The sequence below is a fragment of the Fukomys damarensis genome, unplaced genomic scaffold, assembly GCF_012274545.1.
Source record: "Fukomys damarensis isolate Sample0158 unplaced genomic scaffold, DMR_v1.0_HiC HiC_scaffold_27, whole genome shotgun sequence".
NCBI classification, from domain to species: Eukaryota; Metazoa; Chordata; class Mammalia; order Rodentia; family Bathyergidae; genus Fukomys; species Fukomys damarensis.
Window position 1 is genome coordinate 35,074,876 of NW_022900939.1, and position 21,051 is coordinate 35,095,926.

Consider the following 21,051-nt stretch of genomic DNA (forward strand, 5'->3'; position numbering starts at 1 on the left):
CAAACAAACAAACAAAAAGAATGGACTGGTTAAAACGACACCTGCCTGAGTGACACTTGGGATAGTCATTAATTAAGCAAATGCACTGCCCCAGTTAAGTGGTTAATGTGGAATCAGAAATGTAAAAAGTACTACATTTCAGAGCCCCAATGACCTGATGAATGTTCAGTGACACAGAGTTGGGTTGGAACCTAAAAGTACAGGCTGGGAAAGAAACAGACTGTTTTAACCCTCTGTAAGGGCATCAGCTTCATGAAACAAAAACCAAGCTCCACTCTTCCAAAGTACCCAGTTGGTGAGGAGAAAGGAAGAAACCGCTCTAAAACTTAGGTTCCAGGTTTAAAAAAAAAAAACGCCTATGTAAAGTTCATTCCACCCAAAAGACTGTCCTGGGGCCACAGGAGTGGCCTGGAGTGTGGCTGTGGGAGGGGAAAAGGAGCGACCTTCCTCCCACCACTGCTGTCACCTCACCCGCAGGGGAAGCCCTGCCTGTCTAATTGGGAAGGGGGTGGGGAAGGCATGGCCGCCTCACGTGTTCGGCCCTGGCTGGGGCTGGGCAGCCCCTCTCCATCCGAGTAGATAGCCACGATATTCACGGGGTAGACCGTGTCTGGGATCAGCCGCTCCAGCTGCACCTTGCGGGTGTTGCCTGGCACCACGATCTGCAGGGTGAGAAAATGCCAGATTGTGCCTGACAGCTGACAGCAAGCCAGACCCTTACCCCGTGTGCAGGCAGTCAGCGCAGTATTTCTAATAAAAGGCTGGCCCTAGACACATCAGAAGCCAAGTGTGTGTCCCCATAGGGTCTGCCGGCCACACCATTGGTTAAAACTCATCCTCAAAAATTCCCTTTCTAAAACTGTTGGGTTATCGTTGACCTTTCAATGCTCCAACTGTCTTCCATTTATGTTTCTTATCAAGAATTGCAAATACAACATCTAGAGATCATGTTATTTATCCAAAGAATACCCTGAATGTTAGGCACACAAGAGAAGAAAGTCATAACAATGGCAGAAGGAAAATTTTAAGTGAAAAAAACAAAGCAGTTCCATGGGCTGGGTAAGGATAAGTTGCCTGAATTTGTCCTGCCACACAAGGATATGAAAATCAATATGCTTACAGGATGCACATTGTGTATCATTTGCTTATCTTTGTTCATTACCATTGTTAATTTTTGTAAAGCCTTGTGAGTTAGTGCATAAATTTATTTTCTCATGGGTATTCTATGCTACTGTTACTTATTTTAGTGATTTCTGATTTCTAAATTATTAATCTCTTACAAAACTGAATTGTAGCCGGGCGTGGTGGTGCACACCTGTAATCCCAGCACTCAGAAGGCTGAGGAAGGAGAAACACTGCAAGTTCAAGTCCAGCCTGGGCTACAGAGTAAGTTTGAGGCTGGCCTGAACTACACAGAGAGACTCTGTCTCAAAAAACAAAAAACAAAACTAACGAACAAAGAAACTGAATTGTGCTACAAAGTGAAGATAGACTGCAATTTATAAGAGCCAGGAAAGGCAAATTTTCATATATTTCCATAAGAAAAGTATTTGTACTTTGCAAGAAAGCCCTATATTGACAAGGCCTAGCAATGATCTGCTTCTGTGACAAGTTTTTATCTACATAGCTAATTTGAGTTTTTTGCTAAGGAAACCTATAATGCACCAGCCTTCATTCTGCATAAACAATCCTTTCAGCCTTACACACAGGTGTGTCCATGGCTGCATTCTCACAGGCCACCAAACGTGACACAAACGTGATCACATTCCTCAAGAGCCAGCAACAGCAGGTTTTACTCTCCCAGCCAGCCTGTGCGTCCAACACCGCCACAGACCCTAGGCCAAGAATCGAAGATGACAAAACAACTTACGGACTCCGAAGGCCTTGTGCCATCGGCAGGCGAATACACCACACGGTACTGCAGCACAGGCCCAGGCGCGGGGTCCCAGCGCACGTCGAGGCTGTTGGGCATGGGGTTGTACACTTCGATGTTTCTCGCCAGCCCCCTCACCACTGAGGAAACGAAAATCAGTGTCCATTTCTTAAGTTCGTTTATGCCTGTCAAGCTTTCGTCACTTTCCCACAGCTCATACTCTGCAACGGCACAAGATACCACCTCCTTCACACCTCTAATTACCCCCACACAAAGCAAGTGAAAACTCTCCGAGTCCAAATTCAGTCACTCACTAACTGTGGCCTTTGTCTGCACAGAAATGCTGTTTGCAACAAGGAGAAGCCACCATGATAGGTGGAAGTGGACTGGCATGACGGGGCATAGGACACGGGAAAGAATCAGGAAAAAGAGTTTCTACTTCCAACCTAGGTAAAGAGGAGAGAAGAGTTTTGTGGTCTGCCTTCTAAGGCAAACCTGCCAATTAATTCAGCTGGTTCACCCATGCTTCCCTTCCTTCATCAAAGAGCTGCTCAGTGCCTCCTGTGACTAAGAAGAAGGCAAAAAGGGAAAGGTAAGAAATATCCAGTCCCCAGTTAGTTAACTGACTCAATAGAGACTTAGAAAAGCCTGAAAAGGAAGTCGACATGCGAACCCCAAACTCTAGCTCAGCCAATAGCATAATCAAGGCCAATCTTTTCCCAAAAGAAGCCATCTATGCCTGCCTCTTTTCAGCTATCAGCAGATGTGTCTTTGAGAACCAAAGAAACATTTGTAAGTATGCGCACGGGCCTTCAAGCAATTCTACAAAATATAGTAAAAACTTGATTTTTTTTTTTAAGGTATTAGTTGCAAACAAATACACAGGCTTCTAGCCTCAAAAGCTCTTCATTAACAAGCCGGGGCAGTGTGCATCCCAGTGCTACGATGGAGAGATTGCAGCCTCTTCCATTGCGAAAGTCAAACCGGAAACAGGGCTTGACACGAACGTACAGGGCACAACTCGAGGCTCCGTGGATTCTCGTCAGTGAGAGAATAACGGAAATAGCATGTTGATGTGCAGACACACAGGTACAAATACCGAAATTATCATTTCAAAAGGGTATCACCATAGACGTGCTATTTCATGTAGTAAGACATTAACAGTTTTTGGTGTTTGGGAGATGAACTACGGATAATATGTATGATTTTCATTTTAGCATTCTGGATTTTCTATACTTCATTTAATGAACCTATAAGGCCTTTACAGTGGAAAGCAAACTTTATGGTGAAATGTCAGATTTTCTACTTTCTGCTTACATGTCCTCCCAGTATCTGACGTGCGGCCCCCATCCCCTTCAGGATAAACAGGCACAACAGTAATGGTGTACGGGGTATCCGGTTGTAGATTCCTAAGAATGGCGTAATTGGTGTTTCCAGGGATCGGCACCTAAAAATTTTAATAAACATAAAGCATTTCATTTGCAAAACTTGAACTGTGAACTGCTATGAAGACTTCCGAAGAGCTTCCGAAGACCTCCCTAAGTTCCGGAAGGAATCGCCTCTTCCCCACCCCCAATCCCACCACCTCCCCATTTCACCAGCCCTAAAGCAATGACTCCATCCGCTCTCAAGTCCTGTGACTGGAATATGGATGCCTTCGGCTCTAGAGCAAGTTAGTTAACTCCTACACTTCTACTATTGAGCCACTCAGATGTGCTTGAACTGAACGAGCACTTTCAGCTACTGAGAAATCATTACCAGTTCCTCTGCACCGCCCGCTGCTGGTGTGTACAAGAGCTTGTACTTGCGGGGATTTCCCTCTGCGTGGTCCCAGCGAACACTCAAGGTGCTGGTGGAGGGATCGTACACTCGCAAGTTCCTCACGGTAGTCAGAGGTTCTGAAAAACACGGAATCACATCATTGTCTGGCCCTAGAATTCAGGAACACCTGGAAACCCAAGCTAAGTGATTTCTCCCAGGCACCATGGAACACAGCCAAGACCCCATAGAAATGTGGTCAAGTCATGAATGAAGAAGTCTGCTCCAGTTTGGTGTTTCTGTCTCATTTATCCACAAGACATATGGCCCCAGCACACATTTTTAATTCTAGAAGGTAATACCTCTTTCTTCACCAAAAGAAGCAGGTAATTTCAAGCAAGGATGTTAAAACAATGAACATCATTTCTGAAATAATTAGTAAAACTTTGGGTTGGCCCAGTGTTTCTGGACAAAGGCGTGGTTTCATGACAACAGCAAGTTTCACTTACTGGTCTTGCCTCTTCCTGTCATCCGCCCGCCCTCTCCATCAGGGTACAAAGAAGACACTGTGAATGTGTACGGAGTGTCAGGCTTCAGTTTCTGCACCACCACGCTGTTCTGCCGTCCTCCCACGGTGATCTTAATAAAAACAGGTCTTGGTAAGCGTTAGCCTTATTACTGCCCCTTCGCTAATCTGTTAGAAAAAGCTCTTCATACCGAGGAGCTCTTTGCAGTTAAGATCCTTGCCAAGTTCTGGAATCGTGCACCACAGAGAAGGATTAAAACATATCTCATGGAATAATTTTAAATGTAAAGTATGCGCTTGAATCATAAAAAGGATCCCAAGCTTTAAACTGGTGACCTCAAAAAGACATTTCAACTTGCTAGCTGCCAGCACTGCAAAATTTCATCCAAAACACATTTCACAGAACTCTTCCCTCCAAAAAAAGGATTAATCATAAGTGAGCTACAGGATCGGGGATTTGGCTCAGTGGTTCTGCCGCCTGCCTCGCAAGCACAAGGACTGAGTTCAATCCCCAGTACCAAAAAAATAAGTAAATAAATAAATAAAAATGAGTGAGCTATAAAGGGACTCTAAGATACCAAAGAACTGTGTAATTGTGGAAGCTCCACACCATTCAGTATTATTCTTACTGTTTTACACTTTTTTTATTTGCTTTAGAAACACATTAAAATGATTCAGCAAAGATCTAAAGCTCTTGGTGTTTCCCCCGCACACGGCCACTCTAGCTGTGTAAAAGACGTGACCGGATACTTTGCCAAGCCACACTCAGACAGGGGTCCCCAGGGGTCTCCATGACACTAGCCTCGTGGTATGAAGCTTTTCAATTTCCTCCCATTATGGAGTTTGAAGTGTTTTATTCACTGCTTAAGGCAATCTAGCTATCTTGTTGAAAGAAAACTTGTACTATTTCTTAACAGTCTACCGAATTCAGATGTTTATGCCTTACTAATTAAAATCATATGAAAACGGTAGACTGCCCATACAATCACACACAGAGATGGCTGGATGTGCCAGGATAGACCAGATGTTTCCAACTTAGCACCCATCCACCCTACAATCTGGGTTCCAGAGAAAACCTTGGTGAATCACTATAGGGACCCTCAACATGAGTCCACAATGGCTAGTTTCAAGAAATTTAATGTTTGAAGTGATAGGAAAAATATATCAATATCAGGATAAACCTTTTTCATAAATTTTTCATACACAACACATCTTATAGCATAAAAAGAGAACTAGTCTTGTGATTAAGTAGAGCGATGTCTACTTCTCCCATTCAACTCCCCAAAATAATTCCAGCATTAGTGATGGATTAGTTCATGAACCAGCATTAAAATGAGAGGGCAGGGTTTTGATACAGGTAAGCCCGTTCTCCAGGAAGGAGCAATGTCTCTTAAACCACGGTCAGCTTCAACATCTGCTAGCACCTCGATGCTGGTAAGAGGAATGAGACATTTGCTTGAGTTCAGCACATCTGATGACTTATTACCCACCGCCCCCCAAAAACAGCAACACCCTGAACCTCACCAAAAGAGATGTTTGAAGTAGAACAGAAAGTTTAACCCTCTCTGTGTAAAACCCATGGTACTTTCAGAGCTAAGATACTATGTGCATTTCTAGTCATGCATTTCATAAAAGGCAAAGCTGGAGAAAGCTTGAAAACAGAGAGCTAAAGTGAGCGAGGCAAATGGACAAAGAGGTTATTAAATAAAGGAGGATGGGAAGATATAGAAGATGACAGCTGAGTTTACAGTCCTATCATCTTTCTTGGATATCTCCATTTAGATAATCCAAAGAGATGACAAATATTTTGAATTGGGTGAAATGCCATGTCCGGGACAGACTATAACATGCAAAACCAGAAAGATTAAGATGCAGAAAAGAAAATCAACTTCCTAGGTAAGCTTAGCAAGTTTTCAAGGCGTGACTAAGAGAGATGGATTGAAGACGTACACGGACTCAGAAACTATCCAGGCATCTTTATGGCTAACGCAGCACTACTCATATGTAAGGAAACTGCTGTGGAGAGAACTAGCATGAGAATGCCTGCCGGGTTTCCATGCCCACACCATGGGTGCCTGCTAAAGTTGGATGAAGCCATTCAATACAGGAAATTGTAGATGCCTCATAAAATGATGTGTAAACATTGAAGGTGAAAGGAATTTAAAGATGAATGGAGTGGGTAGAACTGGTCCAAGCTACAGCGCTTACAAAATAAATTACCGTTTGTTCACTGCCTTCTCCTGTCGAAGGCTGATAAGTGATCCTGTATTTCTGCACACGACCACTAGCAGGATCCCACTTCACAGTGAGGCTGTTAGATGTTGCATTGTATACCTGAAGGTTCCGTGGGCCACTTTTTGGAGCTGAAAGAGGATTGTTGAAAACACAATAAGCACACAAAGCAACCCCCACTCCTCCCACCACTCAAAATATGTACAGTTCCCAAGGCAAACAAGAATTGTGTGCTTTAGTTTAGAATTAAGTCTGAACCCATGATAAAGATGATGACTGAGTCTTAAATGACAACTTGGTATAGAATGAATGTTGGAGACACCCAAACCTGGTCTTCACAGGGTAAAGCACTAACCCCCAATGTGATGGAATTTGTAAAGGGGCCCTTGAAGGTCAATGAAGTCAGGAGAGTGGAGCCCTCATAATGGAATTAGCCCTCCTGAGAGAAGACATGGGAAAGCGTCATTTCTCTCCCTTTGCTGTGTGACATCTCAGCCAGAAGACAGCCATCTACAGGCCAAGGAGGACAGTCCTCCCCAGGAACAAAACTGGTTATGATATTGGACTTCCCAGTCTACGGGATTATGAGAATGTACATTTTTGTTGTTTAGGTCATCCAACCTGAAATGTTATTATGGCAACTGAACTGAGTGACTAATATATCCCTCAAAAAGTAGCAGTAAATCCCAGTTTTTTCAAGAAAAGCTTTTTTAAGGGAGGTGCCAATCAACACTTTAAAATTTAAAAATGTATTTTAGGGTACTATTCATTCATTTATTACTTGTTCATTCAGACAACTGAGCAAATCAAACTCTTACCTTGTGTTGTTAAAGGTATCAAACGCACTAAAAGAAAAGAGAATTTGAGGAAACATTATTAGTGCAGGTGTAGCTCTATTTTTTTTTCAGTTAACTTTACAATACTGAACACCCACATGTGCGCTCACTGCCCACCAGGTCCTCGCTCTCCGACTCATCAGGGTAGATGGCAGTCACAGAAACCTCATAGAGGGTGTTGGGGTTCAGGTTGTCAAACACCATGGTATTTTCATCTCCATTTAGCATGACCTTAGGGAGAAAAGACAAAAACATACCCACGCAAAGTCGAGTCTCCATCGGTATCAGACGTACTCCATAACATTTTAGTGACACCTTTCAAGCAGTTGCTTGTCCTGTTTGGACGCATGCTATGAGCTAGCATGGGAAAAGAATGCTTCTCTGGCAACAGAAGAGATGGGTGTTTCAAAAAAGCATCCCTGTGATCAAAGGCGGGGGACCCTACCTCCATCTTGTCTGAGCTCCCCATGGGGGCTGCGGTTACTCTGTAGAGAGACACATCTGAAGCTCCATGATCCCAGGTGCCTCTGAAACTCTCCGGTGTTACCTCCGTCAGCCTTAGGTTTGTTGGAGCTGGAACAGGTCCTATCAGGAGAAAAGGAAGGACTGAGCTTTTGAACATGAGCTGAAAACGTAGATACAATAAAATTACTTTGTTTTATTTTAATGGACACAGAAAACTGATTGAATACATGGCTTGGAACCAAATGCAGTTCACTTGAAAAATAAATGTCCCATAAAGCAAGGACTGCGTGACATCGTAAGTTACTGCTGACACTCTACTAAAATGACATTTTTGAAGATACCACTCAGTAATATTTTTCTATATCAGTGTCTCTAATGCGTATCACAAAGTTCAAGGCTTTGTCCAGTCCCTAAATGACCCCAGAGACTCATATCATCTCTGTGTGGTAAGAGGTCCTCTTCTTATCCCAGAATGTCACAAAACTACACATGCTGCTACAATTTGCTTCAAGATAATTCTCAATAAAATATGTATTCTTTCATTATTTAGAACTTTTTGCTGTAATACACAAAAGGAAACCATGACATTTTATTTTTTAATGCACTGCAGTTACATATCACTGCAGTTTAAACATGAGATGTATGCCTTGCTTTAAATAGCACTAACTTATGACACTTTGCCATTGGAGTAGAGCAAATCTGCCCAAACACAAGGTGAATTCTAACCCAGGAGAGTCACCACAGGTGGGCTCTGAACATGGTGAGATCTAGGTAATCCAAGCACCAGCTTTACCCTAATGATTACTAAACTTAACCAGCAGACTGACACTCTCCAGAGAGCAGGAATCCTGGAAGCCTAGATGGTTTGTATGGTCCCCTTCACTGCCCCTACATCAGTCAAGCCTCCTGGCTGTTTTGCAGCACCCGGGACCTGGAATGTCTGGCGCAGCCTGTGTTTTCACTGTCAACTGTTTTCCTACCTCCTGGGAACCAAAGCCAACTACATAAAAGCCAAACTCATCAAAAGCGCCCTTTTAATAATGGTAACGAAAAGTGACTCTCGAACGTGTGACGGCAGAGCAAGCCAACGACTAAGGACACACTTTGTGACTGACTGAAACTTATCTAAAAATCTTAAAGACTGAGACATGGATTGAGGCTATTAATCCCATCCACTGAAGTACCTATTTGGCTAGTGTTTGCCCTGACTTCTTTTTTTCTGTGCCTTTCGTGCTTAAACGAAGCATCAGTCGGCCCACCTGCACCACTTCTCACCTTCTACTCATAATCCTTACCAGGCAAAAACTAAGGCAACTGAAATTGCTAAGAAATCTCTCTCATGGTAGGAAACAGCAGAGACAAAGAGAGAGGCAGAAATGACTGAAGGAGCATTCTGTGGCAAACGCCCTGATTGAGTACAGCAACTGCACGCTAAAGAAGAAGCCACAAGGAGGCTGGGCCCCTAGACTTCCGGAGGGGCGGAGCTCCTCCCCAGGCTCCACCAGCACAGTCACAGCCACAAGAGATCTCTGAACACATCAAATTGCGGCTGAGTAAGGGCCGGGAATTTAGCTCAGTTGTTCCGCCATCTGCCTTGCAAGCATAAGGTCCCGAGTTCGATCCATGGCACCAAAATAAAAAACAAAAGCAAAAACAAAAAAATGAATTGTGGCTAAGTCGGAGTCGAGATGTGCTGCAAATTCTAAACACACACTGCATTTCAAACAATGATTAAAGAAAAAAGTGAAATATCCCATTAACAACATAGTGAGCCTTGCCGGCGTGATAACATTTTGGATATATTGGGCAGAATGAGATATATTATTAAAATTAATTTATTTGGCTCTTTTCACTTTTCCTAATTTGGATACTAGAAAATTTCAAGCAAGGTAGATGTCTCCCATCATATTTGTTTCCAACACTATTGCCCTAGACTTCAATTTTTATGCCAGTAGTTGGACTCAGTTCTCAGGAGTTGACCACCAGATTAGATGGTTCTATTCAAGGGCTGCATTAAGTAATTATGTGCCTGCATTAAAGATGCAAAAATCCGTCAAAATCAACACTTCCACTTTCACTGAAAGGGAAGAGGGAACTAGGACCTAAAAAGGATGGCAGGCAATTTAATAACTAAGCTAAATGCTACAGAAGACCAAGAAAGAGAGAACCAAAGCCCATGGAAGTGAGAGCAGAGTGGAACAGGTGGAAGGATCCCCGGCAGGCTGCCCGGTCACTGCCAACACTGGGCAAGGCTGTCACCGCCCTGCCCTTCATTACATGACCTCATGCATTTTAATTAACGTTTTTTATCTCCACTACTAAGTCATGATCTGCTGAGGGCAAAGAGGGTTACATTTAGACAGCACTTTACATATAGTGAGATTTCAAAACATATTTGCTAACTAATTCATCTCTTCTAGAGCAAAGCAAATATCCAACATTTGTCAACTTCCATCCTTAAAGTGCAGGGGTGCTTACACACACAAATGCATACACACACGTGCACACACACACACACACAAACACACACACTAGCTAAGTGACAAGAGAAATTAGCGGAAGTGGCTGATACTATCATAAAGGACACAAAGATAAAATATAGGTCCCTTTGTTATAAGGAAAAGAAATAGACAACCTACGAACCCAAGCACTGTTAAATGCTAACAAAATGAGCACTAAGAAATGAAACTCCCTAGTAAGTTGAATTACATATGTGTGCAAAGCACTGTTTCTTGAGTATCAATAAAGCAGGACCACAACTCACGCGTGGTGTCCTGAGCTGTCACCGGCGGAGACTCCCCCTCGTCATACACTGCTGAAACGCTGACCGTGTACAGGGTTTGTGACTGCAGGTCTTTCAGGGTGGTGCTGGCCCGCAACCTGTCCACCTCCACCTGCAATAATAACAGAGCAGTGTGACTATTTTTACAAAAGGTTTAATTTGGGCAGATCTCTTGTTTACTTCTTGGAACAAGAACATAGGAATTACGACACCAAAAAAAAAAAAAAAAAAAAAATCAACTCCCCAAAATAATTCCAGCATTAGTGATGGATTAGTTCATGAACCAGCATTAAAATGGGAGGGCAGGGTTTTGATACAGGTAAGCCCATTCTCCAGGAAGGAGCAATGTCTCTTAAACCACGGTCAGCTTCAACATCTGCTAGCACCTCGATGCTGGTAAGAGGAATGAGACATTTGCTTGAGTTCAGCACATCTGATGACTTATTACCCACCGCCCCCCAAAAACAGCAACACCCTGAACCTCACCAAAAGAGATGTTTGAAGTAGAACAGAAAGTTTAACCCTCTCTGTGTAAAACCCATGGTACTTTCAGAGCTAAGATACTATGTGCATTTCTAGTCATGCATTTCATAAAAGGCAAAGCTGGAGAAAGCTTGAAAACAGAGAGCTAAAGTGAGCGAGGCAAATGGACAAAGAGGTTATTAAATAAAGGAGGATGGGAAGATATAGAAGATGACAGCTGAGTTTACAGTCCTATCATCTTTCTTGGATATCTCCATTTAGATAATCCAAAGAGATGACAAATATTTTGAATTGGGTGAAATGCCATGTCCGGGACAGACTATAACATGCAAAACCAGAAAGATTAAGATGCAGAAAAGAAAATCAACTTCCTAGGTAAGCTTAGCAAGTTTTCAAGGCGTGACTAAGAGAGATGGATTGAAGACGTACACGGACTCAGAAACTATCCAGGCATCTTTATGGCTAACGCAGCACTACTCATATGTAAGGAAACTGCTGTGGAGAGAACTAGCATGAGAATGCCTGCCGGGTTTCCATGCCCACACCATGGGTACCTGCTAAAGTTGGATGAAGCCATTCAATACAGGAAATTGTAGATGCCTCATAAAATGATGTGTAAACATTGAAGGTGAAAGGAATTTAAAGATGAATGGAGTGGGTAGAACTGGTCCAAGCTACAGCGCTTACAAAATAAATTACCGTTTGTTCACTGCCTTCTCCTGTCGAAGGCTGATAAGTGATCCTGTATTTCTGCACACGACCACTAGCAGGATCCCACTTCACAGTGAGGCTGTTAGATGTTGCATTGTATACCTGAAGGTTCCGTGGGCCACTTTTTGGAGCTGAAAGAGGATTGTTGAAAACACAATAAGCACACAAAGCAACCCCCACTCCTCCCACCACTCAAAATATGTACAGTTCCCAAGGCAAACAAGAATTGTGTGCTTTAGTTTAGAATTAAGTCTGAACCCATGATAAAGATGATGACTGAGTCTTAAATGACAACTTGGTATAGAATGAATGTTGGAGACACCCAAACCTGGTCTTCACAGGGTAAAGCACTAATCCCCAATGTGATGGAATTTGTAAAGGGGCCCTTGAAGGTCAATGAAGTCAGGAGAGTGGAGCCCTCATAATGGAATTAGCCCTCCTGAGAGAAGACATGGGAAAGCGCCAATTTCTCTCCCTTTGCTGTGTGACATCTCAGCCAGAAGACAGCTGTCTACAGGCCAGGAGGACAGTCCTCCCCAGGAACAAAACTGGTTATGATATTGGACTTCCCAGTCTGCGGGATTATGAGAATGTACATTTTTGTTGTTTAGGTCATCCAACCTGAAATGTTATTATGGCAACTGAACTGAGTGACTAATATATCCCTCAAAAAGTAGCAGTAAATCCCAGTTTTTTCAAGAAAAGCTTTTTTAAGGGAGGTGCCAATCAACACTTTAAAATTTAAAAATGTATTTTAGGGTACTATTCATTCATTTATTACTTGTTCATTCAGACAACTGAGCAAATCAAACTCTTACCTTGTGTTGTTAAAGGTATCAAACGCACTAAAAGAAAAAAGAATTTGAGGAAACATTATTAGTGCAGGTGTAGCTCTATTTTTTTTTCAGTTAACTTTACAATACTGAACACCCACATGTGCGCTCACTGCCCACCAGGTCCTCGCTCTCCGACTCATCAGGGTAGATGGCAGTCACAGAAACCTCATAGAGGGTGTTGGGGTTCAGGTTGTCAAACACCATGGTATTTTCATCTCCATTTAGCATGACCTTAGGGAGAAAAGACAAAAACATACCCACGCAAAGTCGAGTCTCCATCGGTATCAGACGTACTCCATAACATTTTAGTGACACCTTTCAATCAGTTGCTTGTCCTGTTTGGACGCATGCTATGAGCTAGCATGGGAAAAGAATGCTTCTCTGGCAACAGAAGAGATGAGTGTTTCAAAAAAGCATCCCTGTGATCAAAGGCGGGGGACCCTACCTCCATCTTGTCTGAGCTCCCCATGGGGGCTGCGGTTACTCTGTAGAGAGACACATCTGAAGCTCCATGATCCCAGGTGCCTCTGAAACTCTCCGGTGTTACCTCCGTCAGCCTTAGGTTTGTTGGAGCTGGAACAGGTCCTATCAGGAGAAAAGGAAGGACTGAGCTTTTGAACATGAGCTGAAAACGTAGATACAATAAAATTACTTTGTTTTATTTTAATGGACACAGAAAACTGATTGAATACATGGCTTGGAACCAAATGCAGTTCACTTGAAAAATAAATGTCCCATAAAGCAAGGACTGCGTGACATCGTAAGTTACTGCTGACACTCTACTAAAATGACATTTTTGAAGATACCACTCAGTAATATTTTTCTATATCAGTGTCTCTAATGCGTATCACAAAGTTCAAGGCTTTGTCCAGTCCCTAAATGACCCCAGAGACTCATATCATCTCTGTGTGGTAAGAGGTCCTCTTCTTATCCCAGAATGTCACAAAACTACACATGCTGCTACAATTTGCTTCAAGATAATTCTCAATAAAATATGTATTCTTTCATTATTCAGAACTTTTTGCTGTAATACACAAAAGGAAACCATGACATTTTATTTTTTAATGCACTGCAGTTACATATCACTGCAGTTTAAACATGAGATGTATGCCTTGCTTTAAATAGCACTAACTTATGACACTTTGCCATTGGAGTAGAGCAAACCTGCCCAAACACAAGGTGAATTCTAACCCAGGAGAGTCACCACAGGTGGGCTCTGAACATGGTGAGATCTAGGTAATCCAAGCACCAGCTTTACCCTAATGATTACTAAACTTAACCAGCAGACTGACACTCTCCAGAGAGCAGGAATCCTGGAAGCCTAGATGGTTTGTATGGTCCCCTTCACTGCCCCTACATCAGTCAAGCCTCCTGGCTGTTTTGCAGCACCCGGGACCTGGAATGTCTGGCGCAGCCTGTGTTTTCACTGTCAACTGTTTTCCTACCTCCTGGGAACCAAAGCCAACTACATAAAAGCCAAACTCATCAAAAGCGCCCTTTTAATAATGGTAACGAAAAGTGACTCTCGAACGTGTGACGGCAGAGCAAGCCAACGACTAAGGACACACTTTGTGACTGACTGAAACTTATCTAAAAATCTTAAAGACTGAGACATGGATTGAGGCTATTAATCCCATCCACTGAAGTACCTATTTGGCTAGTGTTTGCCCTGACTTCTTTTTTTCTGTGCCTTTCGTGCTTAAAAGAAGCATCAGTCGGCCCACCTGCACCACTTCTCACCTTCTACTCATAATCCTTACCAGGCAACTGAAATTGCTAAGAAATCTCTCTCATGGTAGGAAACAGCAGAGACAAAGAGAGAGGCACGAAGCATCAGTCGGCCCACCTGCACCACTTCTCACCTTCTACTCATAATCCTTACCAGGCAAAAACTAAGGCAACTGAAATTGCTAAGAAATCTCTCTCATGGTAGGAAACAGCAGAGACAAAGAGAGAGGCAGAAATGACTGAAGGAGCACTCTGTGGCAAACGCCCTGATTGAGTACAGCAACTGCACGCTAAAGAAGAAGCCACAAGGAGGCTGGGCCCCTAGACTTCCGGAGGGGCGGAGCTCCTCCCCAGGCTCCACCAGCACAGTCACAGCCACAAGAGATCTCTGAACACATCAAATTGCGGCTGAGTAAGGGCCGGGAATTTAGCTCAGTTGTTCCGCCATCTGCCTTGCAAGCATAAGGTCCCGAGTTCGATCCATGGCACCAAAATAAAAAACAAAAGCAAAAACAAAAAAATGAATTGTGGCTAAGTCGGAGTCGAGATGTGCTGCAAATTCTAAACACACACTGCATTTCAAACAATGATTAAAGAAAAAAGTGAAATATCCCATTAACAACATAGTGAGCCTTGCCGGCGTGATAACATTTTGGATATATTGGGCAGAATGAGATATATTATTAAAATTAATTTATTTGGCTCTTTTCACTTTTCCTAATTTGGATACTAGAAAATTTCAAGCAAGGTAGATGTCTCCCATCATATTTGTTTCCAACACTATTGCCCTAGACTTCAATTTTTATGCCAGTAGTTGGACTCAGTTCTCAGGAGTTGACCACCAGATTAGATGGTTCTATTCAAGGGCTGCATTAAGTAATTATGTGCCTGCATTAAAGATGCAAAAATCCGTCAAAATCAACACTTCCACTTTCACTGAAAGGGAAGAGGGAACTAGGACCTAAAAAGGATGGCAGGCAATTTAATAACTAAGCTAAATGCTACAGAAGACCAAGAAAGAGAGAACCAAAGCCCATGGAAGTGAGAGCAGAGTGGAACAGGTGGAAGGATCCCCGGCAGGCTGCCCGGTCACTGCCAACACTGGGCAAGGCTGTCACCGCCCTGCCCTTCATTACATGACCTCATGCATTTTAATTAACGTTTTTTATCTCCACTACTAAGTCATGATCTGCTGAGGGCAAAGAGGGTTACATTTAGACAGCACTTTACATATAGTGAGATTTCAAAACATATTTGCTAACTAATTCATCTCTTCTAGAGCAAAGCAAATATCCAACATTTGTCAACTTCCATCCTTAAAGTGCAGGGGTGCTTACACACACAAATGCATACACACACGTGCACACACACACACACACAAACACACACACTAGCTAAGTGACAAGAGAAATTAGCGGAAGTGGCTGATACTATCATAAAGGACACAAAGATAAAATATAGGTCCCTTTGTTATAAGGAAAAGAAATAGACAACCTACGAACCCAAGCACTGTTAAATGCTAACAAAATGAGCACTAAGAAATGAAACTCCCTAGTAAGTTGAATTACATATGTGTGCAAAGCACTGTTTCTTGAGTATCAATAAAGCAGGACCACAACTCACGCGTGGTGTCCTGAGCTGTCACCGGCGGAGACTCCCCCTCGTCATACACTGCTGAAACGCTGACCGTGTACAGGGTTTGTGACTGCAGGTCTTTCAGGGTGGTGCTGGCCCGCAACCTGTCCACCTCCACCTGCAATAATAACAGAGCAGTGTGACTATTTTTACAAAAGGTTTAATTTGGGCAGATCTCTTGTTTACTTCTTGGAACAAGAACATAGGAATTACGACACCAAAAAAAAAAAAAAAAAAAAGTAACATTACTTTTTTACCCAGAAACTGACCTCAATTTAAATGTTTTCAAAGTAGAAAAAAATGCACACAGTACAAGCGTAACTGACTTGATTATCTGGTCTGTGGTGAAAGCCTGCAGCAGATTCAAGAGCCTCACCACTTCTCACCTGTATCTCTTTACAACATTGTGTTAACAATGTTTCTTTCTGAAATGTTCCCCTGCACACAATCTTGCTCCCCACAAGAACCTTTCAAGACCCACTGGCCTCCCTACCCCTTTTGAAATGGAAACCCAGAATGAAACAAATACAAGTTAGCTTTTGTATCATCTACAAGTGACTGGCTTGTACCAATAACTGGGTATTCAGAGGAACGACTTCTATGTCCCCAAATGCCTCTGAGATTCTGATATTAAAACTCCCTCAAGCCAAATTTCAAACTCGTTCACTGGTGAGACCCCTCAGTTTACTCCCACTTCCAATCAGGTTATCAGGGAAGGAACTCTCCATCCCAACGTCATCTCAAAAATGCTCACTCCCAAAGGGGCACTCTCTAACCTGCGGCTCCTTTCTCTCCATCCTGCTCAACTGCCCTATTTCTGTCCCCCTTTCTTTTGCTATATCTTCTTGCCACCTTTTATTTTTAGAAACATTAGAGCATTTTTTGGTCTAATGACCAAATTTTGGTCTAATGAGCATTGATTGACTGGGAAGTACCGTGTAAGACACCTGGATGAGAGGGAAATGCCATTTAGATTCTAAAACCTTTCATCTAAGGGATGACATTTTTTAGACTAATATCACGCAGCAAAACATTTCTAAACTACATCCAAGGGAGTACAATATATCACTGATTTTGAAAAAGGACTTTATTAATATCATTTATTTTCAACCTTATATTCATAAAATGACAACTATTCAAAACAAGCTATCATCTGTACTCGGTAAAGTTAATGTGCTAAGCCTTCCAGAAAGACAAACATTTCCGTATTTTTTCTAATCTTTGACCTACCTCTTTGAAATCCTCCTCTGGTGTTTTGTATCGGACAACATATTTACGCACTTTTCCCAGCACAGGTTCCCACAAGACATTTATGGTGCTGTGAGTAACTTCTCTGAGTCTCATGTTCTGAGGTCTGGGCAGTGGCACTGGAGAAGAGACAGACATTAGTCTGAGATGTGTTCACAGCAATGGAGCTCAAATCATCCACACAAGCTTCCAATTTGGAGAAAACTTAGAGGTTCGGTAAGTGAAAAATGATTATGATGTTAAAAGGACCATGATCCGTGAGATAGGGCTAAATTCTTCTTAAGTAGACTTTTTAAAGATAGATATATACTTTTCATTCATGCAAACTTCTTATCCAGATTAATTGGCTGCGATTTATCAGATTTGGGATATATTTTTAATCACAATGCTGCCTTCTCAGGTACGTGGTAATTTTCCATTCTATAGATGACATGCTATTCAACTATAATAAATCTTACCTCATCATAAATGTACAACTTATGTTTCTTCATCAGATATGTAAAGCAGTTAAGATAAAAGCAAAATCAATAGAGTTATTTTTTCTTAAAAATCTGATAAAAAGACAGTGAAAGATAAAGAAGGGACAACATTAAGCATCCAATAAGATTCTAAGAAAAGTCACGGAGACTAAATGGCTACAAGAAAATCCAAGATAGATTTTACCAAATCAAACAAAAGTGTGCCTTACAAACGAAGTGGAGGACAATGAAGAAATGGTGTCTGGATATATGTATGTGGGTGTCTCTGTCCCACTTGACCATTTTCCTGCTCTCTCATTCCAACTCGGCACATCTCTCTTCCTGAATCCACGTCCGCCTCCATGTCCCTGAATCTCCAGCCCTTCAATGTTCTCTGCATCTTTCCCTGCTCGCCTTCCTCCCCTGCCGCACTCCAGCGTCATGCCCAAATCTGTGCCCACGTTTGCCTTTCATCCCACTCACTACAAACCTCCTGTGTTGGCAGTCTCAGAACACCTGTCTCCAATCTGTGTTGACCGCCCACTCTTGGCATTGGCCATTACTCCATTTCCACAGAACCACCCAGCCCTGGACGAGGGCTAACGTATAAGAGGTGATTAATAAATATTTACTTGTTGTCAACGACTTTGCACCACAGAGGCTCTTTCTCTTACTGTCCCATTATGCTATGTCTCGATGCCTTTTCCCTTTGACAATTCTTCTTCCCATTTTCTTAATATCTTGGAAATATGAACTACGACTCATTACATTTTTGCCAAGCCACCTATCCCACAAAATCCACCTCTCTGAGTAGGAAACAAAACGCCAGGCGGATAAAGTCCTGAGTGGAGCCATTGCCACTTTTCAAGAAAAACTATCTACATGCTCAGAGATATAACCCAGAAAGGCAAGGCGCTGACCCCCAGACAGGGGAGCAAGACTCGAAAGGAGTCCACCCTGTTTGGTGTTATTAGTGGCACATTTCCGACACCCAGCTCATGACAGTCACATAAGAAGCAATCACTACAGTTGGGGACTGGGTAAATTGATTCATTCACTTAATTGAAGCAGACATTCATATGTAACATACAGCTTCTACTTGACAAGAACTTGGAAAACCTTGATTGTAAACCTAAATGTCTGCCTCCAAAATCACACTCACCCAATATTCCTGTTCTCACTGATCCTACACACACCACATTTTCATGGATCTTAAACAACATCACTTGTCAGATGTACCATTATTCCACGCTCTGTGCCTTGAATGACACCTTGCCAAGAGCAAGAGTGACACACCTTTGATTATAAAATATATCCCAATACGATAGATGTGAAAAAAATGCACATTCTAGCATCGATTTAAGATGCCGCTATGGGAATTAGGATGTTTACTTTCAAATTTAATTGTGAAAAGCAATAATTCTGTAACTTACGAATGCATTATCAAATTACTGTTGGTGCCATGTGAGGAAAGATTCAAATGAATGTTAGCTTTCGAGCAATAAGAAGGGAAGGATAACCAGCAGCATCTTACAGGTGACTTCCCGGGCGGTGACGGGTTCACTGGTGAGGTCGTGCAGGACGGCCTGGACTGTGACTTCATACTCAGTGTTGGGGAGGAGGTCAGTCAGCTGCACATCGTTTACCGTGGGCCCCACGCGCATCTGCATGTGGAAACGCCGCACAGAAACAAGACATCAGCCCGCTTGCCTCCACCTCCGGGATACCCAAGTGAAGCCTTTCTGTAACCACTGGGCTACAACATACTGTTCGTTGTCACAAGAACTGCATTTCTTTTTCCACGTCAGCATTTTCTAAACTGTGTTGCAGGCCACAAACCTAATTTCCTGCTTTTCTGTATATGAGTGAAGTTATAAATTAACTCCTCAGTGATTGCTAATAGCAACTATAAGACTGTGAAGTCTCAGAAGTCCAGATGGTAAAGAAATAAGCGTGTCTCACCTCTTTGGGTTTCGCTGGTTCGGTGGCCTCGGTGGGCCGGTGTGACACGGTGTAGCCAGTAGCTCCTCCCACAGGCTGCCACTGCACATGCATGGTGGTGGGGCCAACGTCATAGATATTCATGCTGACCACAGGGACAGGCACTGTCCAAACACAAAAGCAGACATTCGTCTAATTCCCTTCATCCTATTTATTTTTTAGGTGTTGTTCCCTACTGTTTATATTTGTGTATGCTCAGTAAAGGGTTGCAGGAGAAATCAACGAGTGTTAATATAATACTTCCTCTCCCCACTCTAAACTCCAATCTCATTGTTCATTACGCTTAATACAAGACTTCATGTGACAAATATTAAACCGAGGGGGGAAAAAATTAAAGTTCAGATTGCAAATGGCATTCCAGTGGGTCTTCGTGAAAGCCAAAACATACTTTTGTGGAAAATCGCTAGGGAGACTATTTTTATTCTTTAGCCACAGAACTTCAGACAGAAGTAACTAACATGGTATTTAATTTCATCTTTATGGAAGAAAGACCTTTAAATGACGGTATTATACATTAATAATTGGAACTTAGGGGATGCATCGGGTTTTGTTGAAGACAAGATCATGAAATACAGTGAAGAAGTTTACAAACTCCTTATCACTTGGTATCCATATAATGTTCAATTATTTTAGTTCAAAGACTGATTTTAAAGTTTTAAGGAATTACCACATACATCCACCTTACCAACTGCAAAACTACAGTATTTCCTATGTCCCATATTCTGGCGTTAAGGGGTAGAAAAGTAGAGAGAAGCACTAGGAACCCACCGAGCAGCAGCGGCAGCTCTTATCCAGGCCCTCGTCTTCCGAGTGGCTTCCCTTCCTCCCCCGGGTGCCAGCCAAGGAGCAGGAAGAGGGAAAGCGTACTTTTCTGTGGCCTTGGGAACACCGCCAGGAACGGGAGCAATGAGCATCTCCTCCCAGAGTTCCGCTCAAAGTCAATGCCATGGGGTAGTAAAGGCCAGAGCTGAACAGCGCAGGGCAAGGTCATTGCTCACAGGGAGCCCGGCCACTGGCAGGAGTGAAACCGGTAACTGTACAGCGCTGCTCCTAATGGGCACCCCTGCCCTGTGTGTTTCCAGATGTTGTACCGAGAGCTCAGTTCTCCAGGAAAATGTCCTCATATAACAACAGGAGTGGGATCTAAAGTTTTACTCTCTTGAAATGCGTATTTGCATTTTAAGAGATTTTCATGAAAGTCCTGAGACTGTAAGAAGTGATAGTGCTCCTAAAGGTTTCTCTCCTCTAAATTATGGCCGTGGGTCCCTGGGCCAAGAGTGGGGCCCACAGGGTCAGGAGCAGCCAGCAAGACTGGGTAAGTACAAAGCATTTATTGAGCACTTGGTAAATGTCTGTTGAACAGATATTGAGTCAAGACATGATTTCAAAGGGTGACAAAAACCCCACATGGGATATCACCATTTTCCCTTGGAAAACCAAGTGGTAAGAAAATGTGTGTGTGCATGTGTGTGTGTGTGT

The 21,051-nt window shown here is 42.7% G+C and overlaps 1 protein-coding gene across 1 annotated transcript in view; it reads right to left on the reverse strand.

Annotated features, from left to right (window-relative positions):
• Nucleotides 1-21,051, reverse strand: part of Col12a1 (collagen type XII alpha 1 chain) — a 106,928-nt gene that overhangs the window by 42,338 nt on the left and 43,539 nt on the right. The window contains exons 23-35 of the mRNA XM_010617912.2: nucleotides 19,534-19,676; nucleotides 19,106-19,235; nucleotides 17,096-17,232; nucleotides 15,854-15,983; nucleotides 12,948-13,087; nucleotides 12,601-12,733; nucleotides 12,485-12,511; nucleotides 11,655-11,797; nucleotides 4,141-4,270; nucleotides 3,632-3,771; nucleotides 3,191-3,320; nucleotides 1,871-2,013; nucleotides 533-662 (exon numbers count right to left, since the gene is read on the reverse strand). Of these exons, the coding sequence (XP_010616214.2) occupies nucleotides 533-662; nucleotides 1,871-2,013; nucleotides 3,191-3,320; nucleotides 3,632-3,771; nucleotides 4,141-4,270; nucleotides 11,655-11,797; nucleotides 12,485-12,511; nucleotides 12,601-12,733; nucleotides 12,948-13,087; nucleotides 15,854-15,983; nucleotides 17,096-17,232; nucleotides 19,106-19,235; nucleotides 19,534-19,676 (1,656 nt within the window). The remainder of the gene's footprint in view (nucleotides 1-532; nucleotides 663-1,870; nucleotides 2,014-3,190; nucleotides 3,321-3,631; nucleotides 3,772-4,140; nucleotides 4,271-11,654; nucleotides 11,798-12,484; nucleotides 12,512-12,600; nucleotides 12,734-12,947; nucleotides 13,088-15,853; nucleotides 15,984-17,095; nucleotides 17,233-19,105; nucleotides 19,236-19,533; nucleotides 19,677-21,051) is intronic.